The sequence below is a fragment of the Lissotriton helveticus genome, chromosome 7 (genome assembly GCF_964261635.1).
Source record: "Lissotriton helveticus chromosome 7, aLisHel1.1, whole genome shotgun sequence".
NCBI classification, from domain to species: domain Eukaryota; kingdom Metazoa; phylum Chordata; class Amphibia; order Caudata; family Salamandridae; genus Lissotriton; species Lissotriton helveticus.
Window position 1 is genome coordinate 607,285,653 of NC_136068.1, and position 22,507 is coordinate 607,308,159.

The following is a 22,507-nucleotide window of genomic DNA, read 5'->3' on the forward strand; positions in this document are numbered from 1 at the left end:
GTCTTGTAGTCCTATTTTTGTGTCAATGAACCTATTGAAAAAAGCCCAGAAACTGTGCCCCGCCTGTAACCAAGGGCAGAGTCAGCACAGGGCCCAAAACGCGGTCCACGAGGGTAAGATTGAGTGCACAAGACGGAGAGACACGGGTAAGATCGATTACTGCGACTCCCCTAACTTTTGATACTATTTCTCCAGAAGAGACCACGTTAAGCGACTTCTGCATCCTTGCTGAAGCCTTGAAAAGAATCTAATAAGGTATTAGCGATTGCGCTTTTATAACAGAACGCGCTATTTTATAACAGAACGCGCTATCTCTATGCACCAAACCCCAAATAGAAGCAGGGCACTAACATGCACCTACGGCATGCGCCTGTACATAATGTAAATATTTCCCTTCATAAATGATTCGCACACTGCTATAGAAAAAAGTTTTCAAGTACCAAAGACAGCATCGCTTTGTCATCAGCGTTCGCATGTTTTTCCCAGACTTTGTAACTAATTGTGATGAAGCTAATGCACGCAGTACCAACTAGATGTGCAGTATCAAAAATACGCATGAATTGCATGTTCCCTGTAAATAATGTATATCTGTTCTCCATCACCTTTTCCTCGCAAAAAAAGTTTATGTAACTAAAAATGAAGTGCATAAATCCACTAGCAATTCTAGTATGTGTGTGTGTTTCTTAGAATCACTATGCCTAATCACCATAACCACAAGACCACAACGTTTGGGATTGTATATGTTTGTGCTCCTATATTTCAGGTGGCTAAATAAGAAACGCTATAAATAGCGAATGGAACCTACACTAATGGTGTGAGTACCGATTGTATGTTTTCTGTTTGTTTTATTGTCCTGACGAAAGCTCTATAGACCCGGCTGGGCCCAGAGAGCTGAAACATGTTGACGCACCCATATATACATAGATATATGGTAATCTAGTTACTCGATTACATCTATATCGACTTATTTTTAACTGACAGTGTTATCCCCCTTTTCATTAAAATATTTTTGGAGATACACTGCTTTTTTAATCATTTCACCCTCCCTATCATTTCTGGATACTTCTGCCTGGACCAGAGGTAGCCTCGGGTGAGGCAGGCATACCACACTTTTGACTACCCTATGAATATGCCATGACACCTGATGGGGCGGAAAAACAGATATACCGCATCGCAGAATCAGGCTGCCTATGAGGGTTGTCAATTTTGAACTAATGGTTCAGTAGATACTAGTGTCCATTCCTCATTTTTTGATTAACTCCAGTATTCACAGCAACCAATACTATTGAGAGTACATGCAATGTGCTTGAGCCATGGTAGTTTATAAGAGTTGCTGTTCTACCAAAGTTCACAAATAGGCTTGAGATAAGTTGATAAGTTTGATTGGGACCAAATTTGATTCCTGAACAAAAGTGGCTTTAATGCTGCAATAGCTTTGATCTTATTCAAGCCCAACTCATGTCTAAGTGCTGCCACTGGGGTCTTCACGCCAAGTATGACACTTGCCTGCTGGAGCATGCTCCTTTCGCTCTTTGACCGCTATTTGCCCCAGTTTAAGTTGGCTTTGAATCTTATCCCTAGATAATCATAGGAGTCATCCCAATCTAACGGCTGTTTGTATATTCTTAAATTAGTTTTTCAAACTGTGCCGTGAATCGACTATCATATATTTTGTTTTGGATATATTTATTTTAAGATTCTTATCGGAACAATAAGTTTCTAAACCTTTAAGAAGGTTGTGCATGAAAAGTTAAGTGCAGGCCAATAAATCAGCATCATCGCCAACAAGCAGATTTGTGATTTAATCTCTCCAATCATGGGGACATCCAGGTTTAAGGCTAAAAGTTGACTACCCACGTCATTATTAAATAAATAAAAAATAGTGGTGCGAGCAGGTACCCATGCCTTACTCCCAGTTCTATGTCAAAGCTTTGGGTGCACTCCCTCTTGGGGCCAAATCTCACCACTGCTGTATTATTCTGGTGAAGCATCTTTATGGCACGCAGGAGCTTGTTGGTAATGCCCAGTTCCTCAAGGGCATTCCAAAGGGCGGGCCTGTTTACAGAGTGAAAAGCTGTGCTAAGCTCAATAAATGTTAAAAAAAGAGCTGATTGTTTTATTAAGGTAAACTTCGGGCAGATGGAATACAACCTAGCTGCTTGATCATAAGTGCCTTGCAACTTGCGAAAGCCAGGTTGGAATGGAGGCAAGATGTTATGGTCCTCAGCCCAGGCCTCTAGCCAAGTTAAAACAAAGTTTGGCTTAGATTTTTCCCTGCAATGTCAATGAGAGAAATTGGCAATACTTTCCTGGTATATTTATTGTGTAGGGCGACAATAACTGCAGCTTTCTAAGAAGCTGGGAAATCCCAAATTTCCCGGATTGAATTCTATGCAGCTGTTAGACTTGGGACAGAGATGGGTAGATTGTTGTGGAAGGTGTCAGATGAACTTTTATCAGGGAAACTTCACTTTCCACAAATTCTGGAGTTGAAGTACCTGCGACTTCCTGAGACATTATTCTAATGTAACCGATTTACACCACGTAAGACCCAGATTTTCTGGCCTTCATGAAGCACCCCCAGCATCATTTTGACTTAAAAAGCACCACAATCTAAGTAACTTCAGGAATAAGTCTTCCCATAACTTTTTGAGGTGCATGCTTTCCCTAAGTTTCTAAAGCTCAACTTTGAACCGATTTCAAATAATTTGTTTTGACAACTTTACATAACATTATGATAACTAAACCGCAAACGACAAAACAAAACATATCCAAGTGCATGATATGTTAATAATAGTACAAAGTACCCATTTAACTCCAATGCATGACAGTACAATTAGTAATACATGGAATCTGCAAAATAAACTTGCATGACATTTTGTCAAACACCATAACAAACTATAACCAATGAGCATGGCTACATTAATTACATTGAGCTCCCATGGAGTACCCCGCTATCCATAACCAATTAACTTCACCTTCTCGTCAGGTATAAAATAAGTTCAATATAAATACCCATACCCATTCCAGCTGTGCACAACCTTAGGGCCTGGTTATGAGTTTGGCGGTGTGGGGACAGGGTGGCATACCACCACCATGCTCCCAAACTCTACTGCTGATCGCCCACCAGATTACAAGTTGTAATCCAGCTGCCAGTCCTGCGGCGGCTGGCCTACGGCGCTGCCTTTCAAAGGCTCAAAGGAGAGCCTTAGAAAAGCGGCGCTGTGGGACAGCAACAACATGTTCCAGCACGGCATGGACTGTAAGTCCATGCCGTGCAAGAACGACAGGGGGGCATACCATGTGCCCCCTGTATGCACCCCCGTTCACCAAGGAATTAGGGGGCCCTGTAGGGCCCCCTAAGGTTTCCTCACCGTCACTCTTTTCATGGCGGGCTCATCGCCATTAAAAAGAGAGCAGTGAGGAAACTCATAATATACTTGGCGGTGCCACAGTGACACCCCCAACTATATTGTGGCCTCAGACCACCACACCACCACCAGTGATTGTGGATCCCTGGCGGTTGAGGCAGTTCTCTGCAGATCCGACTACCGTACTTGTAATACGGTGGTCAGACCGCAGGTGAGGCATCATCGACCGCCACGGCACCTCCACCGCGAGTTTGGTATTCCCATGGACTGCTAAACTCGTAATCAGGCCTAAGTCCATGTAACCCTGATAAAGGTGATTTAATACGGCAAGCCGCTCAGCATGCTTGGAGAGAAGTCTCAAGTACTTACCTGTCATCATGAAGAAAGCAAACACAGCAAACTGGAAGCCCTTCATTCTGCTGTTGCATCAGCTCTGCAAAGAAAGGGAGAATATGTTAGGTAACGAAATTGTGGAAGATATCTAAGTTCCAAGTAGGTTATTTCCTGAAATCCCTCGCCCTACAATGTTTGAGGCACAAACCATGGTCCCTGGCTTTCAGAGAGGACTTGAAAGCCTGGCTGTTCAACTAAGTTTTCATTGGTTCAATAACTTCACAGTCACATTTCGGAACCCCTTATTACACTATAATATTCTAAGGGTGATTGGCTACAAATAATATCGTCTATTAAATAATATAATGATAAAGGTAAAATAATGCATTTAGAAAAAAAATAAGAAACGCATACTACCTCATTCATAAAACTGCTCTACACAAGGGCACCACTACAACATCTTTTGGGCCCTTAAGAACGTTAGGAAAATCCAATGTTGACTTTCAGTAGTCGTAAATACCATAAGAAGCATGCTCAAAGACTAAAAGAGACCCTTGTTGTTGCTTTTCTTTTTCTCTGAGGCTATGGACGTAGTGTCTCAAACAATATCAATGATCAGACGTGTACGTCAATATTGTTTGCTGAAAAGCACAAAAGGGATATGGGCAGAGTTCAAAATTTAAGAAAAGGCATTTTATAAAATTTAAACACCAATAAAAATGATGCAAAAAACAAAGCCTACGAAATTTCTGGGCTGAACATGTGTTTTGTAGAAATTGTTTAAAAAAAGGAATACCAGAAAAGAAAAATCTCAAATTATAAAGTGAGTTGAAAAGGCAGGATTACTCTGAGACAGCCACCATGCATACATCTAAAGACACCAAGGCTTGAGGCAGAAAGGGGACACATGAGATCTAGCTAATCATATAAAGCCTAGGTTCTAAACGTGGGAAATGTATTCATGGAGGGTTTCCTTTCTATTTGGAGTTGGTTATAGATTCTTTATAGAACTCCCAAAGAATTATAGAAGTACTCGCAGCAATCTTTAATCATTGTACATTTCCAGGAGCGCTCAAACTTCACAAAATATGCACTAATAAACCATACGGAAATGTAATGTGACTTTTTTCTGCATAAAGAAGTATTTTTCTCATGATTCACTTTTAAATATAGTGCTTTTACTTGCTTTGCCCCACCGAAAATGCACTTAGACCTGCCTTATGTACCAGTAAACTTGTATCTGTTCCTAAATTGGAAACTGTGTGTAAAATATGGGTTAATACCCACAAATACAAATGTTTGAGTTGTGTTTACTACATTTGCAGAACCTCCCACACACACACACCCCGAGACCATAAGATTAGTAAGTCATAGTTTGAAAACACTCAGATGTTCCTAACATTCGAGGAAATTTTCTTAAAGAGAATAAAGTTCCATTAGGTGTAGTCTTCCAAACTAAAAATAATCTGCTGTCCCAGATTGTGGTCCCCTCAAAGGAAGGAGGGATTTGGCGGACAGTAGTATCATTGAAGATGAATGGATATGAATGGTTGTGATATATCTTACCACTTTCTACTGCAGATAAAGAGGCCTTGCTGTACACACATTTAAGCAAGTGACAGACAACTGTGAGCCTAGCAGCCGCATCTGAGGGTGATACCATTGGGTTAAACAGAAAGGAGATCTATCTACCCTGAAGAGGAGTGCTATTAAATACTAGAGGCAAAATCTACCAGTAAGCAGGCGGGGTTCCGGCATGAGGGCGTATGTGGCGGAGCACCACCAGTCTCAGACAAGGAGAAAGAGATTGAAAGGAGACTGGTTTGAGGTTGCAGCACTTATACTGTCTGGTAGCAGTGCAGCACGGCCGTGTACAAACACACCCTGCGCATGTGTGGTGGACGACTTCAATATCGCCCAAGTCACGCATGTGCAGAGTGCGTCTGTGAGGCAGTGGTGAGGGCAAGCAGGCGCTACCTAAAGCAGCTGGTTTTCCAGGGCTTCGGTCGGGTTTTCGGCTCTCCCTGATCTCTTACATAGCTCTGAACATTCTTCTAGGATCCCGCCTCCTCCTCTGACTGGATGACAATTGATACAGTCACCCCATGACAATAGGAGGCGGGATTTCAAGTATGCTCCCTGCGCTAGGTTCGTAGTTCCGTCCTTCCTTCAACCAGCGTCAACCCGTCCGAGAGAAACCCGTAATCAAGCTGAAAACAGTGAGTACGAGTGCGCCTTGTCTCGTTTGTCAAGCTGCCTTAGAGGCCTGGTGGGCACCATCTGCCTTCAATCGGATCATCAAGCCGGATCCAGGTAAGTAGAATGTTACTTTATTTAATACAGGCAGTCCTCTTCTTCTGCTTGTCTGTTTATGTATCCATGTACTTAATGTTCTTCTGGTTGTGAAAATAATTGTGAGACTGCAGCCAGGCCCGTGTGCTTCATCCAGGGTGTGCCAGTGTTTGAACCCTCAGTGGTGCTGGTTCTGTTTCTGGTTTCTGTTATTGTGTTTGGCTTGTCAATAGTCCCGATATAGTGATAAATGTAATTTGTATTGCAGGGTTGATCGATGCAACTTCTATAGACGTAAAACGTACATATAAATAGAATGTCCCCGATCACCTCTGTATTACAAATTTCAGCATGTCCTTCTTTCCAAAATTATTTCACATTTACGAGCTGCACCCGCCCACCACTTCCAAAAGTCACCAGTCGCTACTACCAGTAAGATATATCTACCCCAGGCATTCACAAGGTTTAATAGAAAACAGTCAATTGACTGGTCCATATGTTCTGTTTGTCCATCTGTTGGAGGTGGTAACTGGAGCCCCTGAAATGTTTTATATCCATTCTTTTCATAAATGATTTCAAGAATAGTGCTGTGAATGCACTACTCCTCAAGCGACTTGTGTCCTGTCCGTGCCTTCTTTCTGAGCTTTGCTTAGGCGTGCAGACGCGTCTAGTGGCGTTGGGCAGGCCACCATAGCCTAAACGGCCCTTAAGGTGGCCAACCTACCAGTATAATCTTGGGGCACGTTGTTCCTCTGCAGGAATGGCGTGGGGGGAGCCGGCAGGCCACCATAGCCTAAGCGGCCCTTGAGGCGGCCAACCTGCCAGTATAATCTTGGGGCACGTCGTTCCTCTGCAGGAACACCAGCCATATCTCCATCTTGGGCCTCCTTCTTCCTGTACCAAGGCATACTGGGAGTTTAAAGATACCTGTCCTACAATAGCCACCATGTAATACTTTCCTATGGCTTCTTTCCCATTCTAAGATGGCAGCATAGCTCCTTAATACATCTTCCTGCCATATTGCTATAAAAAGTGAAGAAATCGATCTGTTCCTTGCATCCAAATGCTTTGACTAATGGATTTCGTTATGTTCTTCTCTTCTGGCCTTTTCCTTGGTGGTTTTCTCCTGTATTAATGCCAGTTTTTTCTTCCCTTGTCTCTCCTGTGCAGTCTCTGGTCTTTCTGTACCTTCTTCTGGTATTATGACCATGTTTAGCAGTGTACCTACTCCTGGGTTTTTCTTCAAGGGCGTGGTGGTTCCTCTGTCACTGTATTTCTATCATCCTGAAGCCCGCCTCCATGAACTAGGTGGTTTTTTTTTTGCCTCTGTGGATTTTTCCTCCTTGGGGATCCATCCTGAAGGCACTAGCTGTATGGTGTTCACTTTGTCTGCGGCATTGTGGCTACTTGAAGGGATCGCCTTCGCTAAAGCAGGCCAGGTTGGTGAAGTCTAGACCGTCCAGAACAGAAGACAGCGTCAAGAGTTCATCCATACATTGGCCGAATGACAGTAAACCGTGTTCCCCCCTTGGTGAAATGATCTAGTGTAATCTTCACACCACTGTAAAATAACAACAATGTCTCTTTCACTTACAGATTTCATTGTGGTCTTTTTTTACTTGTGCTACGGCACCTTTGGTGATGCAAGAATATGTGGAATTGATGTGACCAAAATGGGAATTGAGCAGGAAGTGATTATTAATAGACCATCTAGCACAGATGTCTGGATGAGTCTAAATTCTTAGGATTGGAAATAAAAGGCGACTAACGGTAAAGAAAATAAAGACAGCCCTAGTTCCAATAATATTGACTAGGTTCAGAAAGACTTAAGTTCCCTTTGTTAAAGTATGCATTCCTGTGCGTGGTTCTGTGTTGAGGTACCATGTCTGAAGTAGAATCTAAAGCATGTAAGAGGCCTCCCTCATAGAAATATATGTATAAACATGTGTAACCTTCAGTTTCCCCTCCTGGGTAGAATGACTGAGCTTTTTATCATTCCCTGCTTGATGCAATGGGTACCATTAAATGGGTGATAATTCCACTATGACGATGGAGCAATCCCATGGAACCTTATGAAACTTTGAGCCTCAAGTCCAGAATTTAGCATAAGGGGAGGGGAGCGATCCTTGGAAAGGAGTAGTAACAACAGCATGCTTCTGGTTCTTGTAGGACATGGGTCAGTACTGTCCGATATGTAGGACCGGCCCTTTTTTTTTTTGAGAGGGCGAGCGCATGCACTTCTCAAGACTGACGTAATAATTTTAATTGGAGAGTAGCGTCACTTCTCAGAAACAAACAGGCACTCTGGTACGGGGTAAAACACACAAGATGATGGACGGAATGTTGCACAATGGCAAAACATTCACCCCCAGTCACAGATCTGGGTTTAATCCATCGTTATTTTGCTCACCAAGCCACCCCAGTTCAGACATGGCCATATGCAAATCAGTCTTGACCCTGTGCCTCATGGGAACAGTCCAGCCCGAACTGCCAAGCCATGTCTTTCCTGGATCGGATTCAAGCATCCTAGGACCGGTTTCTGGCTATCAGCCGTCTTCAGCCAGGATAGCTTGACTCCAGTGGCTTAGTGAGCAAGGGACCCACGTCTGGACATACCCTTCCCACATAGGGTGAACAGCAAAACACACAAGATGATGGACGGAATGTTGCACAATGTCAAAACATTCACCCCCAGTCACAGATCTGGGTTTAATCCATCGTTATTTTGCTCACCAAGCCACCCCAGTTCAGACATGGCCATATGCAAATCAGTCTTGACCCTGTGCCTCATGGGAACAGTCCAGCCCGAACTGCCAAGCCATGTCTTTCCTGGACCGGATTCAAGCATCCTAGGACCGGTTTCTGGCTATCAGCCGTCTTCAGCCAGGATAGCTTGACTCCAGTGGCTTAGTGAGCAAGGGACCCACGTCTGGGCATACCCTTCCCACATAGGGTAAACAGCAAAACACACAAGATAATGGACGGAATGTTGCACAATGGCAAAACATTCACCCCCAGTCACAGATCTGGGTTTAATCCATCGTTATTTTGCTCACCAAGCCACCCCAGTTCAGACATGGCCATATGCAAATCAGTCTTGACCCTGTGCCTCATGGGAACAGTCCAGCCCGAACTGCCAAGCCATGTCTTTCCTGGACCGGATTCAAGCATCTTAGGACCGGTTTCTGGCTATCAGCCGTCTTCAGCCAGGATAGCTTGACTCCAGTGGCTTAGTGAGCAAGGGACCCACGTCTGGGCATACCCTTCCCACATAGGGTGAACAGCAAAACACACAAGATGATGGACGGAATGTTGCACAATGGCAAAACATTCACCCCCAGTCACAGATCTGGGTTTAATCCATCGTTATTTTGCTCACCAAGCCACCCCAGTTCAGACATGGCCATATGCAAATCAGTCTTGACCCTGTGCCTCATGGGAACAGTCCAGCCCAAACTGCCAAGCCATGTCTTTCCTGGACCGGATTCAAGCATCTTAGGACCGGTTTATGGCTATCAGCCGTCTTCAGCCAGGATAGCTTGACTCCAGTGGCTTAGTGAGCAAGGGACCCACGTCTGGGCATACCCTTACCACATAGGGTGAACAGCAAAACACACAAGTTGATGGACGGAATGTTGCACAATGGCAAAACATTCCCCCCCAGTCACAGATCTGGGTTTAATCCATCGTTATTTTGCTCACCAAGCCACCCCAGTTCAGACATGGCCATATGCAAATCAGTCTGGACCCTGTGCCTCATGGGAACAGTCCAGCCCGAACTGCCAAGCCATGTCTTTCCTGAACCGGCTTCAAGCATCCTAGGACCGGTTTCTGGCTATCAGCCGTCTTCAGCCAGGATAGCTTGACTCCAGTGGCTTAGTGAGCAAGGGACTCACGTCTGGGCATACCCTTCCCACATAGGGTGAACAGCAAAACACACAAGATGATGGACGGAATTTTGCACAATGGCAAAACATTCACCCCCAGTCACAGATCTGGGTTTAATCCATCGTTATTTTGCTCACCAAGCCACCCCAGTTCAGACATGGCCATATGCAAATCAGTCTTGACCCTGTGCCTCATGGGAACAGTCCAGCCCGAACTGCCAAGCCATGTCTTTTCTGGACCGGATTCAAGCATCTTAGGACCGGTTTCTGGCTATCAGCCGTCTTCAGCCAGGATAGCTTGACTCCAGTGGCTTAGTGAGCAAGGGACACACGTCTGGGCATACCCTTCCCACATAGGGTGAACAGCAAAACACACAAGATGATGGACGGAATGTTGCACAATGGCAAAACATTCACCCCCAGTCACAGATCTGGGTTTAATCCATCGTTATTTTGCTCACCAAGCCACCCCAGTTCAGACATGGCCATATGCAAATCAGTCTGGACCCTGTGCCTCATGGGAACAGTCCAGCCCGAACTGCCAAGCCATGTCTTTTCTGGACCGGATTCAAGCATCTTAGGACCGGTTTCTGGCTATCAGCCGTCTTCAGCCAGGATAGCTTGACTCCAGTGGCTTAGTGAGCAAGGGACACACGTCTGGGCATACCCTTCCCACATAGGGTGAACAGCAAAACACACAAGATGATGGACGGAATGTTGCACAATGGCAAAACATTCACCCCCAGTCACAGATCTGGGTTTAATCCATCGTTATTTTGCTCACCAAGCCACCCCAGTTCAGACATGGCCATATGCAAATCAGTCTGGACCCTGTGCCTCATGGGAACAGTCCAGCCCGAACTGCCAAGCCATGTCTTTCCTGAACCGGATTCAAGCATCCTAGGACCGGTTTCTGGCTATCAGCCGTCTTCAGCCAGGATAGCTTGACTCCAGTGGCTTAGTGAGCAAGGGACTCACGTCTGGGCATACCCTTCCCACATAGGGTGAACAGCAAAACACACAAGATGATGGACGGAATGTTGCACAATGGCAAAACATTCACCCCCAGTCACAGATCTGGGTTTAATCCATCGTTATTTTGCTCACCAAGCCACCCCAGTTCAGACATGGCCATATGCAAATCAGTCTTGACCCTGTGCCTCATGGGAACAGTCCAGCCCGAACTGCCAAGCCATGTCTTTCCTGGATGGGATTCAAGCATCCTAGGACCGGTTTCTGGCTATCAGCCGTCTTCAGCCAGGATAGCTTGACTCCAGTGGCTTAGTGAGCAAGGGACCCACGTCTGGACATACCCTTCCCACATAGGGTGAACAGCAAAACACAAAAGATGATGGACGGAATGTTGCACAATGTCAAAACATTCACCCCCAGTCACAGATCTGGGTTTAATCCATCGTTATTTTGCTCACCAAGCCACCCCAGTTCAGACATGGCCATATGCAAATCAGTCTTGACCCTGTGCCTCATGGGAACAGTCCAGCCCGAACTGCCAAGCCATGTCTTTCCTGGACCGGATTCAAGCATCCTAGGACCGGTTTCTGGCTATCAGCCGTCTTCAGCCAGGATAGCTTGACTCCAGTGGCTTAGTGAGCAAGGGACCCACGTCTGGGCATACCCTTCCCACATAGGGTAAACAGCAAAACACACAAGATAATGGACGGAATGTTGCACAATGGCAAAACATTCACCCCCAGTCACAGATCTGGGTTTAATCCATCGTTATTTTGCTCACCAAGCCACCCCAGTTCAGACATGGCCATATGCAAATCAGTCTTGACCCTGTGCCTCATGGGAACAGTCCAGCCCGAACTGCCAAGCCATGTCTTTCCTGGACCGGATTCAAGCATCTTAGGACCGGTTTCTGGCTATCAGCCGTCTTCAGCCAGGATAGCTTGACTCCAGTGGCTTAGTGAGCAAGGGACCCACGTCTGGGCATACCCTTCCCACATAGGGTGAACAGCAAAACACACAAGATGATGAACGGAATGTTGCACAATGGCAAAACATTCACCCCCAGTCACAGATCTGGGTTTAATCTATCGTTATTTTGCTCACCAAGCCACCCCAGTTCAGACATGGCCATATGCAAATCAGTCTTGACCCTGTGCCTCATGGGAACAGTCCAGCCCGAACTGCCAAGCCATGTTTTTGCAATTGTCACCCCGAGTGGGATGGGTATGCTCAGACGTGAGTCCCATGCTCTCCACACCACTGGAGTCAAGCTATCCAGGCTGATGAAGGCTGATAGCCAGAAACCGGTCCTTGGATGCTTGATTCCGGTCCAGGAAAGACAGGATGTGTAGGGTTTAGTGGTTGGGATCGATGAGGTTATATATTACCTACTGGGAGTCGCCAGTAGGTAGTTTTAGTTAGAACCTAGGGGGTCATTAGGATGGCGGGCGGGTGGTAATAGGTCCTGCCCGCCACACAGGCGGGCGCATCCTGTATTTTTACCATTGCGGCGGGCGGTGCAGAAAGCGCCGCCCGTCGCAATGGTAAAAATGCACGTTTTGCATTTCAAAGCACAACATGACAGGCACCGCGCGGTGCCTGCCATGTTGCACTTTGAAATGCGGGGGGGGGGTACCATAGGTAACCCCCATGTTCACCCCCCACCCCCCTCCCAGGGGGCCCGCAACGGCCCCCGCAAGGAGTCTCCGCATGCCTTTCCATGGCGGCATTGCCGCCACGGAAAAGCATGTCAGGAGGGGCATCCTAATATGGCTGGCGGGGTCTGATAGACACCGCCACCATATTATTCCTTTTATGCCCCGGATGCAAGGCGACCGGGGCAGAAAAGCGGTGGACGGTCTTTAGTGCAACGATGTCGGGCGGATTGCCCGCGCCAGGCTGGCGGTGGCTACCGCCAGCCTGGCGGGGGCAATCCGCCCGACATCGTAATGGGCCTCCTAGTTTCCATAGGAAAATCATTTTTATGATTTGCTAATAATTTTGGCATCGTTTGACGAATCTTTCTGAAATTCTCCCCCCAAAAAAGTCTATCCTGGTCAGCTCCTTTCCTCAAAGTTTGGGGGTGATTCATCAAGCGGGGGCTCAGAAAAAAGGGGGGTCCCAAAACTTATTTTCTCCATGTTCATTTTTATAGGAAATTTTGCGACGAGCTGCAGCTCGAACTACTGAACGGAATTACTCCACATTTGGCAGAAAGGTAGTGCTTGGGTCAGAAAGCAACCTTTTTAAACATGGTGTAAATCCATTCAGAAGTTGCTGAGAAATTGGAAAAATAAAAGGTTTGATATCTGGGCGGAGCCTAAGTCGCGTGCGTGAGCTTCACTGTGATTGGCTGCTAGCACTCCAAACCAAGAAGTGATGGCAGCAATCTCGTGGCTCGGTAGAAGCGAGTCACCCGAAAACTGAGAAACAAAGGTATAAAAAAAGGGGGCAGGGTAGAAAAACCCTGACCCACTAGGTCTGCTCAGAGGGTCCCCGAAGGACCCCCAGGGCCCAAAAAAGAATTTAAAAAAAATTATAAAATTGGTGCAATTCGCGCTGGGGTTGCGGGTTCTCGCATTTAATGTTAATAAGGCCCTTCGGTGGGCTAGGTTCCGGGGGTATTTCTTAAAAAATAATAGCAGGGGCTTTCAGGGGTTGTGGGGGTCTGCTGGGGTCCGCGCAGCCCGGGACTTTACTCTTGTTGGGAGGGGGGGTTGAAGTAAAACCACAGGGGATGATGGACGGAGTGTTGAACAATGCAAACACTCACCCCCAGTCAACTGATCTGGGTTTAATCCATCATCATTCTTCAGCTCTCTCCATCACCCCAGTTCAGACATGGCCATATACAAATCAGTCTGACCCTCTGCCTCATGGGAACAGTCCAGCCCAAACAGCCAAGCCATGTCTTTCCTGGACCGGAAACAAGCATCCTGGGAACGGTTTCTGGCAAATCAGCTGTTGAAACCAGGAAGTGTTGGCAGCCATTTTGTGATTTACTCTGTCAGCTCGCATCTCTCCATGTAGAAGCCATCGGGTTTGCAGTTTTACCTGTGCGAGGCAACACTGGCATCTGTGTCTGTGTGAGATCTGACTTTCACGCTGACTCTCCTCATATTACCAGGTCGCCGGAATGACTTTAGAAGTCCGTCCGTCGGCTCGGCGCTCTGTGAGTCAGTCTGTCGGTATGATCCCCTACACTACCCAAATAACACTGCACTACCCTAAACCCTAAAATACTACAGCCAGCACAACCTCCTACACTACCCATACACCACTGCATTGTTGTAAACCCTAAAATAGTACCCCTAGCAGGACCCCCTTACACTACCCAAACACCACTGCTGTACCCAAAATCCTAAAACACTACTCTCAGCATTACCCCCTATACTACACAAACACCACTGCCCTGCTGTAAACCGTAAAACACTACTCCCAGCATGACCCCCCTAGACTACCCAAATACCACTGTACTGCCGTAAACCCTTAAACACTACTTCCAGCATGACCCCCTACACTAAACAAACATTAGTTCATTGTTGTAAACTCTAAAACACTACCTCTAGCATGATTCTTACACTACCCAAACACCACTGCACTATGTTAAACCCTAAAATGCAACGTCCAGCATGAACCCCCTACAGTACACAAACACTACTGTACTACCCTAAAGCATAAAACAGTACCAGTCCGTCGGCTTGCAGCTGTGCGTCTGCGAGCTGTGGTGTCCCTAACTGTACATGTGCGAGTCAGTCCGTTAGGTGATAGGTGTGTCTCTGCTAGTAAGGCCGTTGGCCCGTTATTGTCCCTTTGTGAGTTAGACCTGAGCTCTCCCTCTGCGAGCCAGCACGCTGGTGTGCGTTTGCGAGCCAACGGCCCGTAGTTCACGCTGTGTGAGCCGAGCCGATGGGCTGCAGCTTTCCCTCTGCGAGCCTGCTCGACGGCCCGCAGGTCTCCCTGTGCTAGCTGGATCGCAGCTGTCACTCTGCGAACCAATATTGGGAATATAAGGCGGTTCTAAAAAGAGCCCTTGTGTTTATTAGTTGGTGCCACATATAAGTGCGGATGCACAGCTTCAGGTTATTCAGAAAAAAACAATTTCCCTGAGTATGTTTTTGTTGTAGATCGACCCCATTCTATGGTCTCTGAGGTATGCAGACACAGCTTTGTTGACATTCTTCCTCGTTTTTTCAATCTGAGGACAAAATTGGTTTGAAAATGTCCACTTCTGTCTTGGGCATATATTCAACATTAATTGTCTAAAGGTGTCCTTCATTAGCATTTACAAACCTACTCCAGTCAATCTTCCTAGGTTGTTTCCACCACAGTGCACAATCATGAGGTCAGGGTGTTGGAGATGCAAACAGGTTTTAACCAAAGGCAACAATTGGTGCAACTTCAATCCTCTCTGTCGAAACCATTTAATGTCCACATTTTGTAAACCTAAGTTTAAGTCAATACGTCTCTGTTCTGCATAACTCTTGCACCAGAAAACCTAGCTATGTCCTACGATCCACACTAGCATTTTGAAGGTATGGGTGGGAGGTATGGATAGATGTCTGTAGCTCATGCAGTCTGTTTGTAGAATAAGAGATATGTTTAGCCCCTTCCGTGTGGGGGTAATTCCCCCACTGTGCTGGGGGGCGCGCGCAGCACCCCATGCTCATAACGAGCTCAGCTCGTCATGAGGCACGGCGCTCCGATGCTCATGACGAGCTGAGCTTGTCACAGCTGCACCCGTTCCCGTGGAACGCTCAGCACAGCAGGAGAATTATCCCCGCATGCGAGCGTTCCACTGCTCATGACAAGCTGAGCTCGTCATGAGCACCGGAGCACCGTGCCTCATGACAAACTCAGCTCGTCATGAGCATCGATGGTGTTAAAGATGGGGAACTTCTTTTTTTCCCCATAAAAAACGATAAACAGTTGGGAGATGAAAAGCATTGTTTTTTAAAAGTAGGGTGCACATTCGTTTTGTGGAAAAGCATCTTTGTGATTGGTTAAGAAAAAGCAGTTTAAACGTGGAGTACATATCATAGGATAAAACTTGCTCAACTCAGCCATATTGCTACTTGTATTTGGAAGGCACTGTTCGAACTTATAACAATCGTGAACTTTTAACCTGCACGTGCCGTTAAATGTTCGAGAAAGTGTTGCAAAGAAATATCGTTAGGTTTAAAAAAATTATGAACTTTTAACCTGCACGTGTTGTAGAATGTTCTAGAAAGTGTGTTGATAGAATACGTTGCACTTCTGACTTCTATGTGTCCTTGAATATTAAAAAAACTGTTTATATGGAATAAAAATGTAAAAAAACAATAGAGAGAAGTTTTGCAATCAAAAAGAATCAACAAACTATTCTAATTTGTTCTTTACATGTATTTATGTATTTAGGGACAGAATTACAGACACAACAGCACCAGGAAGAGGAACAAGCAGGGAGTGGGGTGACGCAGGGAGATGGGCACAGTGGCACACATGCACAATTAAGTACAGCACAACTACAGACAAACCATGGCCAAAATGAAACACACCAACAAGGAGCACAAGTCACACAACCCGCCAACATCACACCACTGAACAAGCATAGAAGTGTAAACCACACTGCCTGAAAGGGAGAAGGGTGAACAGAAGCTCACATGAATGGCCATCTCACACACAATACAGCACACACACATAGGAAGCAGAGTACACCAACATCCAACACAATGTTGTCCAAACAAACAATCGCACAATCGAACACAGGACACAAATGCTCACAAGATAGCTTAGACAAAGAACCTTTCATCCCTACAGTAACTTCTCTAGCTGCATTCATACAGGATGTGTACAAAGGCCGGTCGTGGGTGTTGTGGGATGTCTGCGACCCTGATCATCATGGATGAGATGCCCAGCATGCGGCACATGGGCAGGTTCACTGTGTGTTACGTTGCCACACAGGTGCTCCTCCCTCCCACGAGCCACCACACTTTTGTGCGGTACGCTGTTGTATCCCGTGCACTCCTACGGCACACCATTGTAATGCCTATTTATTCGTGCATGTCCTGCGGCATTTGCACCACACCGTGACACTGCAGTTTGGAGGTGGTGCATGCCACTTTACAACATCGACTGCTGCAGATCTTGTGGCTGCCACACCAGAACACAGAGACACACTTACCGCACTTCCTGTACATGGACATGTCCGAGACACCCCATTACCCTTGCAGGATAGGCACAACCCTGCATTGACCTGTGTACACTAGACCAGCACACGCCGCTTGTACATGCAGGAGGATGCATGCGTAGCTACATGTCCAGGCTCACTGCCAATGCTAAGGTGACATGGTAACATCCGCTGAAGACAGCACACAGTGATGTTGCAGGGCCCGTGCCCATTGTGCTAACACAATGACCACAAAGATACACTTGATCAGATGCGGGTTCGGGGGGAGTTGGCAGTCCTGGGGTTGTTGCGATGAGTGTTGTGGCCCTCGTGGATATCTGTGTATCAAGCTCATTGACTCTATGGCACCTGTGGGTGTTCAGGTGTGGCTCTTGACTGTGTTCCCTTTCATGTTGGAGGAAGTCGTCCTGCTTAACACCAGCAGAAAGCAGGTGTAAAATCCCTTGTGCTAACGCGGCTTATCTCCGGAATTTGTTTTGCATCGCAGTTTTTGCCTTTCGTTGTGAAAGTTGTGATGTGGTTTTTTCGTGTACAGAAAAATAAACAAACTTGGCAGTGTATCCCGTCAAGGTCCAGCAACTGGCTCACTATTCCCAATCAATATAAATACAATGAGATTTCTTCATTGATTTTGTGTGTACACTGTAAATGTACCCACTACCACGGTGCAATTCAATACAGGATTTTAGTATTTAGAATAAATCGTAAAGGTGCACCTTGTGTCTTTTTGCACGGGAAAGCCTACTCTGAATCTCTTTATCAGCACTTTAATGCAACTAAAGTTGAGATAAATCTAACACACTATTCAGAAGCTAGTGCAAACTGCAGACATCACCAGTATTCCCGCGATAACTGCCCCAAAATTTAACACCACCAAATAACAGTAATAAGAACCAGAAAGAGTCACACAGCACTTAAGTAACAACCAAAAACTTTATTGAATTTTTTTTTCAAAATCGTTAACGTACATATAGAGGATAAACTAAATTTAACAAACTTAACACAAAACAAAAAGGCGGAAGACTCCTGTCGGGACCATGAGTGTCGACGACACAGCCTGGAAAATAAAGCACAAAATAAGGATGTATGTAATGCACATATCAAAGGAGTGAGACACAGAGAAAGAAAGAAGGAAAAAAAAGCCAAAGAGAGGGAAGGAAAGGAAGGGAGTGAGAAAGGGAGAAGGGAGAGAGAGTGAGAGAGATAGAAGGAAAGGAAGGAAGAGAGTGAGAGAGAGAGTGAAGAGAGGGAAGTGAGTGGGGAGAGAGAGAGATAGAGAGGCACTCCACGTGCCCGTGAAAGCTCCAGGGCCCGGTCCCGCCACCATGGCCTGGTGCACATTATGTGGACCCGCTCCGCGGCCTTGCAGATCCCACACATGCCGCTGAGTCCTGAGTCATCAATGGCGGAGACCACATCAGCTTTTGGTGCCGCTAACCCTGTGCAACGCAAGTCAGTGTCACGTGGTGGTAGGTCGCTGGCGGCCATACAACTTAGGGTGCGACTAACCCTGTGCAACTCAAGTCAGCGCCACATGGTGGTAGGCCCCTGATGGCCACATTAGCTTTGGGTGGCACTAACCTGAGCAACTTAACTCTGCGCCCCGTGCTAGTAGGCCCTGAGGGCTACATCATCTTTGGGTGGCACTAACCCTGTGCAACTCGAGTCCGCGTCATGTGGTGGTAGGCCCCTGACGGCCACATCAGCTTCGGGTGGCACTAACCCTGTGCAAATCAATTCTGCGTCACGTGGTGGTAGGCCCCTGATGGCCACATCAGATTCGGGTGGCACTAGCCATGTGCAATTCAAGTCCATGCCACGTGGTAGTAGGCCCATGACGGCCATACAGCTCAGGGTGCGACTAACCCTCTGCGCAACTTTTCAGACCCGTGGAGCGTCCGCCATCCAGTCATCACCGGCAATAAAGGATGTGACGTTGTCGATCCATTATATTTGCATGGTCACATGGCCTGTGACGCATGTGCCGGATGTATGTGGTGTGTGTGCAAACCTGCCCTCAGGGAGTGGCTGTGACATGTTGACAACTAGACCACTGACCTGCACACCAACAGCGAGTATGCCTGTGACAGGTAGCTATGTGGGGCCAACATCGGAACGTAATCGGAGTGGCGTGGTGTGGCGTACGATGTAACAGGGCAGGGATAGCCACAATGACGCAGACGGCTGATAGTACTGCATCTGTGAGTCAAGCGGACGGGCAGCAGTTGTCCCTCTATGAGCCTGGATGCGAACTGCTCATAATTGAAAAGCCATTTTGTGATTCATTCCGTCAGCTGGCATCTGTCCGAGGCATTTCTGAAAACATACCGGAGTTCTTTCTGTGAGAGATAGCCCTTTCACGCTGCATCTACCCACATCAGCAGGTAACGCACCCTCTCCCCACATTACCAACATACCCCCAAAAACCTTTTTGGGCCCGGAAGTGTCCCTGTGCGGTGTGACTAACAAGTATCTTAGTCATGTATAGATTTACATATAAAACATTTTATTTAAAGAAAATAACAACAAATAAAACTGAAGGGAGTCTGGTGCTATGGTCGCTGCCACGAAGTTGGGGTCACTGCCATTCAGGACTCAGGACACAGTTGCACATGTGGGATCGGCTTGTGTTGTATAGGGTTAGTGGCACCACGTGTCGCCAGTCTTGCATATGGAAATATGCCTCACTGATCATAGGGAGTCTGGTGCTGTGGTCGCTGCCACGGACTTGGGGTCACTGCCATTTAGGACTCAGGACACAGCTCCACATGTGGATTTGGCTTGTGTTGAACAGGGTTAGTGGCACCACGTGATGCCCGCTTGTGTTGAACAGGGTTAGTGAGACCACGTGTCACGGCTTGTGTTGAACAGGGTTAGTGGCACCATTTGTCCAAAATTCGAATTGCGAGCTGCCCGCAGTGTAGACTTGTATTGAGTGTTTCTTTGCACTTGAATATGAATTTGCTGATTGTACTAAAGCTATACCTGATATAATAAAAAGTTCTTGAAGCAAGCATACTAAAAGGATATTATATAGGTTTCAGGCCTGTGATAGTTACTTGCCTAGTAGACTCTGTAATTAACAAATCGAGACTTAATTTTAATTGTGAGTCCTGATGATCGCAGTGTAGGCCAGAGGTAGCGGTCAGCAAGAGCCCATAGCCACGTGGCGTTGAGTTGAGGTGCACAATTAGTGGCACCAGAAGCATTGAGACTGTATGAGCCTGTGATAATGCTTGGTGCAAACGGGCCACACTGGGAGCAATGTCTCTTGCCTTCTGGACTACTACTAATCTACTCTATTTAAATTGTGAGCCCTGCTGACCTCAGTGTAGGCCAGAGGTAGCGGTGAGCAAGGGCATTGAAAGAATCTTCATAGCAGTCACAATCTTCAAGTAATTCCATTTCAATCTGCCAAGGTTTGACGAGTTGCAGAAGAGCTAAACGAATTTTGTTGCGTGCACTGCATTGCATTTAGGGATGCAGTGCACGCAACGAAATTGGTTTGATTTATTTATATGTTTACTTACCTGCAAACATCAATTATCCATACATTACTACCCACCATATCTGCCCGTCCCCTTCCACACGTCACCGCCCCGGCACGTACTCCCCTATCGACCGCGGCTGCCGACCTTGCATATGGAAATATGCCTCACTGATCTAAAGAAGTCTGGTGCTGTGGTCGCTGCCACAGACTTGGGGTGACTGCCATTCAGGACACAGGACACAGTTCCACATGTGGGATCAGCTTGTGTTGAACAGGGTTAGTAGCACCACGTGTCGTCGGCCTAGCATATGGAAACATGCCTCACTGATCATAGGGAGTCTGGTGCTTTGGTTGCTGCCACAGACTTGGGGTCACTGCCATTCAGGACTCAGAACACAGTTGCACTTGTGGGATCTACTGTGCCGATGGTGCGTCGTCCGGGCATGACGCACTGGTAACAATGTCTATTGCCTACTAGACTGCATCATCTGCAATTGCGACTCGATCTGAATTGTGAGCCCTACTCACCGCAGTGGAGGCAGAAGGCAGCGGTGAGGAAGGTGCCACAGGCATGTGGCGTTGACTTGAGCAATGTCTGTTGCTTACTGGACTGTGTCATTTGCAAGTGTGACTCGATCTGTATTGTGAGCCCTAATCACCGCAGTGTAGGCAGTGTAGGCTGGAGGCAGCGGTCAGACACGTCGTGTTGACTTAAGTTATGTCTGTTGCCTACTGGAGTGTGTCATCTTGAATCGCAACTCGATCTGAATTGTGAGCCCTAATCACCGCAGTGTAGGCCGGAGGCAGCGGTGAAGAAGGGCCCACAGCCACATGGTTGACTTAAGCAATGTCTGTTGCCTACTGGGCTGCGTCATCTGCAATCGCGACTCAATGTGAATTGTGAGCCTTGCTGTCCGCAGTGTATATCAAAGGCAGTAGTTTGTACAGACATAAGTCTGCGGTGCTGTGCCACTGGGGGCCGGTGTAGCGGAAGCCAGCGATCAGCTGAGGAGGCTGGCGGTCACAACAGCGGCCTCGTGGCAGGGTGAGGGGTGCCGCTCTGGTAGATGCTTTGGCTTTCCCACAAGTGAACCACGCCCAGAGATCTGTCCTATTTATTCACACTCCTACGCTGAAGTGGAGTATGTCGGACCAGTCCACTCCGGTTACGCTTATGCTTACAGGGGGGGACAACACAGCTACATGACTGAGATCTTCCCTAATGTTTGACGTAACATGGTTGGGTCCACTCTCCACAACACTACAAGCACCAGTAGTATTTGTGCACATGGAGAGGTGTGTGATGAGCATCCTGAAATGTGTCCAGCACATCACCGCTACACTTTGCATTGTGTGCAACGTTATTCATGGGTGAATTGTTTCCTTCACATATAGTTTGTTCACACCTGTCCCAATATTCAGCTATTGTGTGGCTGAGGAGCCATGCTGTTTTCAGAAAGTTCACTGTCTTGTTCTGCGCTGCCTCGGTGGTAGAGGGAGGGTGGGTGGGATCCTGGGGGTGGTGGTGGGTGTTGTGGCGTTCTTGGGTGTTGGAGGTGCTTGATAAGTAGGTCTACGACATGTGTTGGTCTTCAGATGTGGCTCCGGGCTGAGCTCCCTTTCATACTGTATGTAGTTGTTTAATTTTTTAAAAACAAGAAGACATTATATACTTTAAATAATACATTTAAAAAATTACAAAAACTATTTTTGGGATATTAAAGTTACAAAATATAATCTTTTTTTTCTCAAAATTACTGAGAAAAACATAGTTTTTTTAACTTTATAATTAGAAATTAGTATTTAAATAACCTTTGAAATTCACAAAACAAATAGGTCTCAGGAACGTTAAAGTTAGAAATTAGTATTTTAGAAACAAAATTCAAATTTACGGCAAAAACTATTGCCACATTTCCCAAAATTGAGCTATTATATGGGTGAGGGACCATGCCATTTTTGGAGGGTGTGCTGTCCTGTTCTGCACTGCCTTGGT

The 22,507-nt window shown here is 46.6% G+C and overlaps 1 protein-coding gene across 2 annotated transcripts in view; it reads right to left on the reverse strand.

Annotated features, from left to right (window-relative positions):
- CDHR2 (cadherin related family member 2) overlaps nt 1–22,507 on the reverse strand; it is a 365,548-nt gene that overhangs the window by 268,100 nt on the left and 74,941 nt on the right. For both annotated transcript variants that reach the window (XR_013598636.1, XM_078652806.1), the window contains exon 2: nt 3,741–3,804. Coding sequence is in view for 1 of the 2 variants with exons in the window: in XM_078652806.1 (XP_078508932.1) it covers nt 3,741–3,786 (46 nt within the window). In the remaining variant the exon portion in view is untranslated. The remainder of the gene's footprint in view (nt 1–3,740; nt 3,805–22,507) is intronic.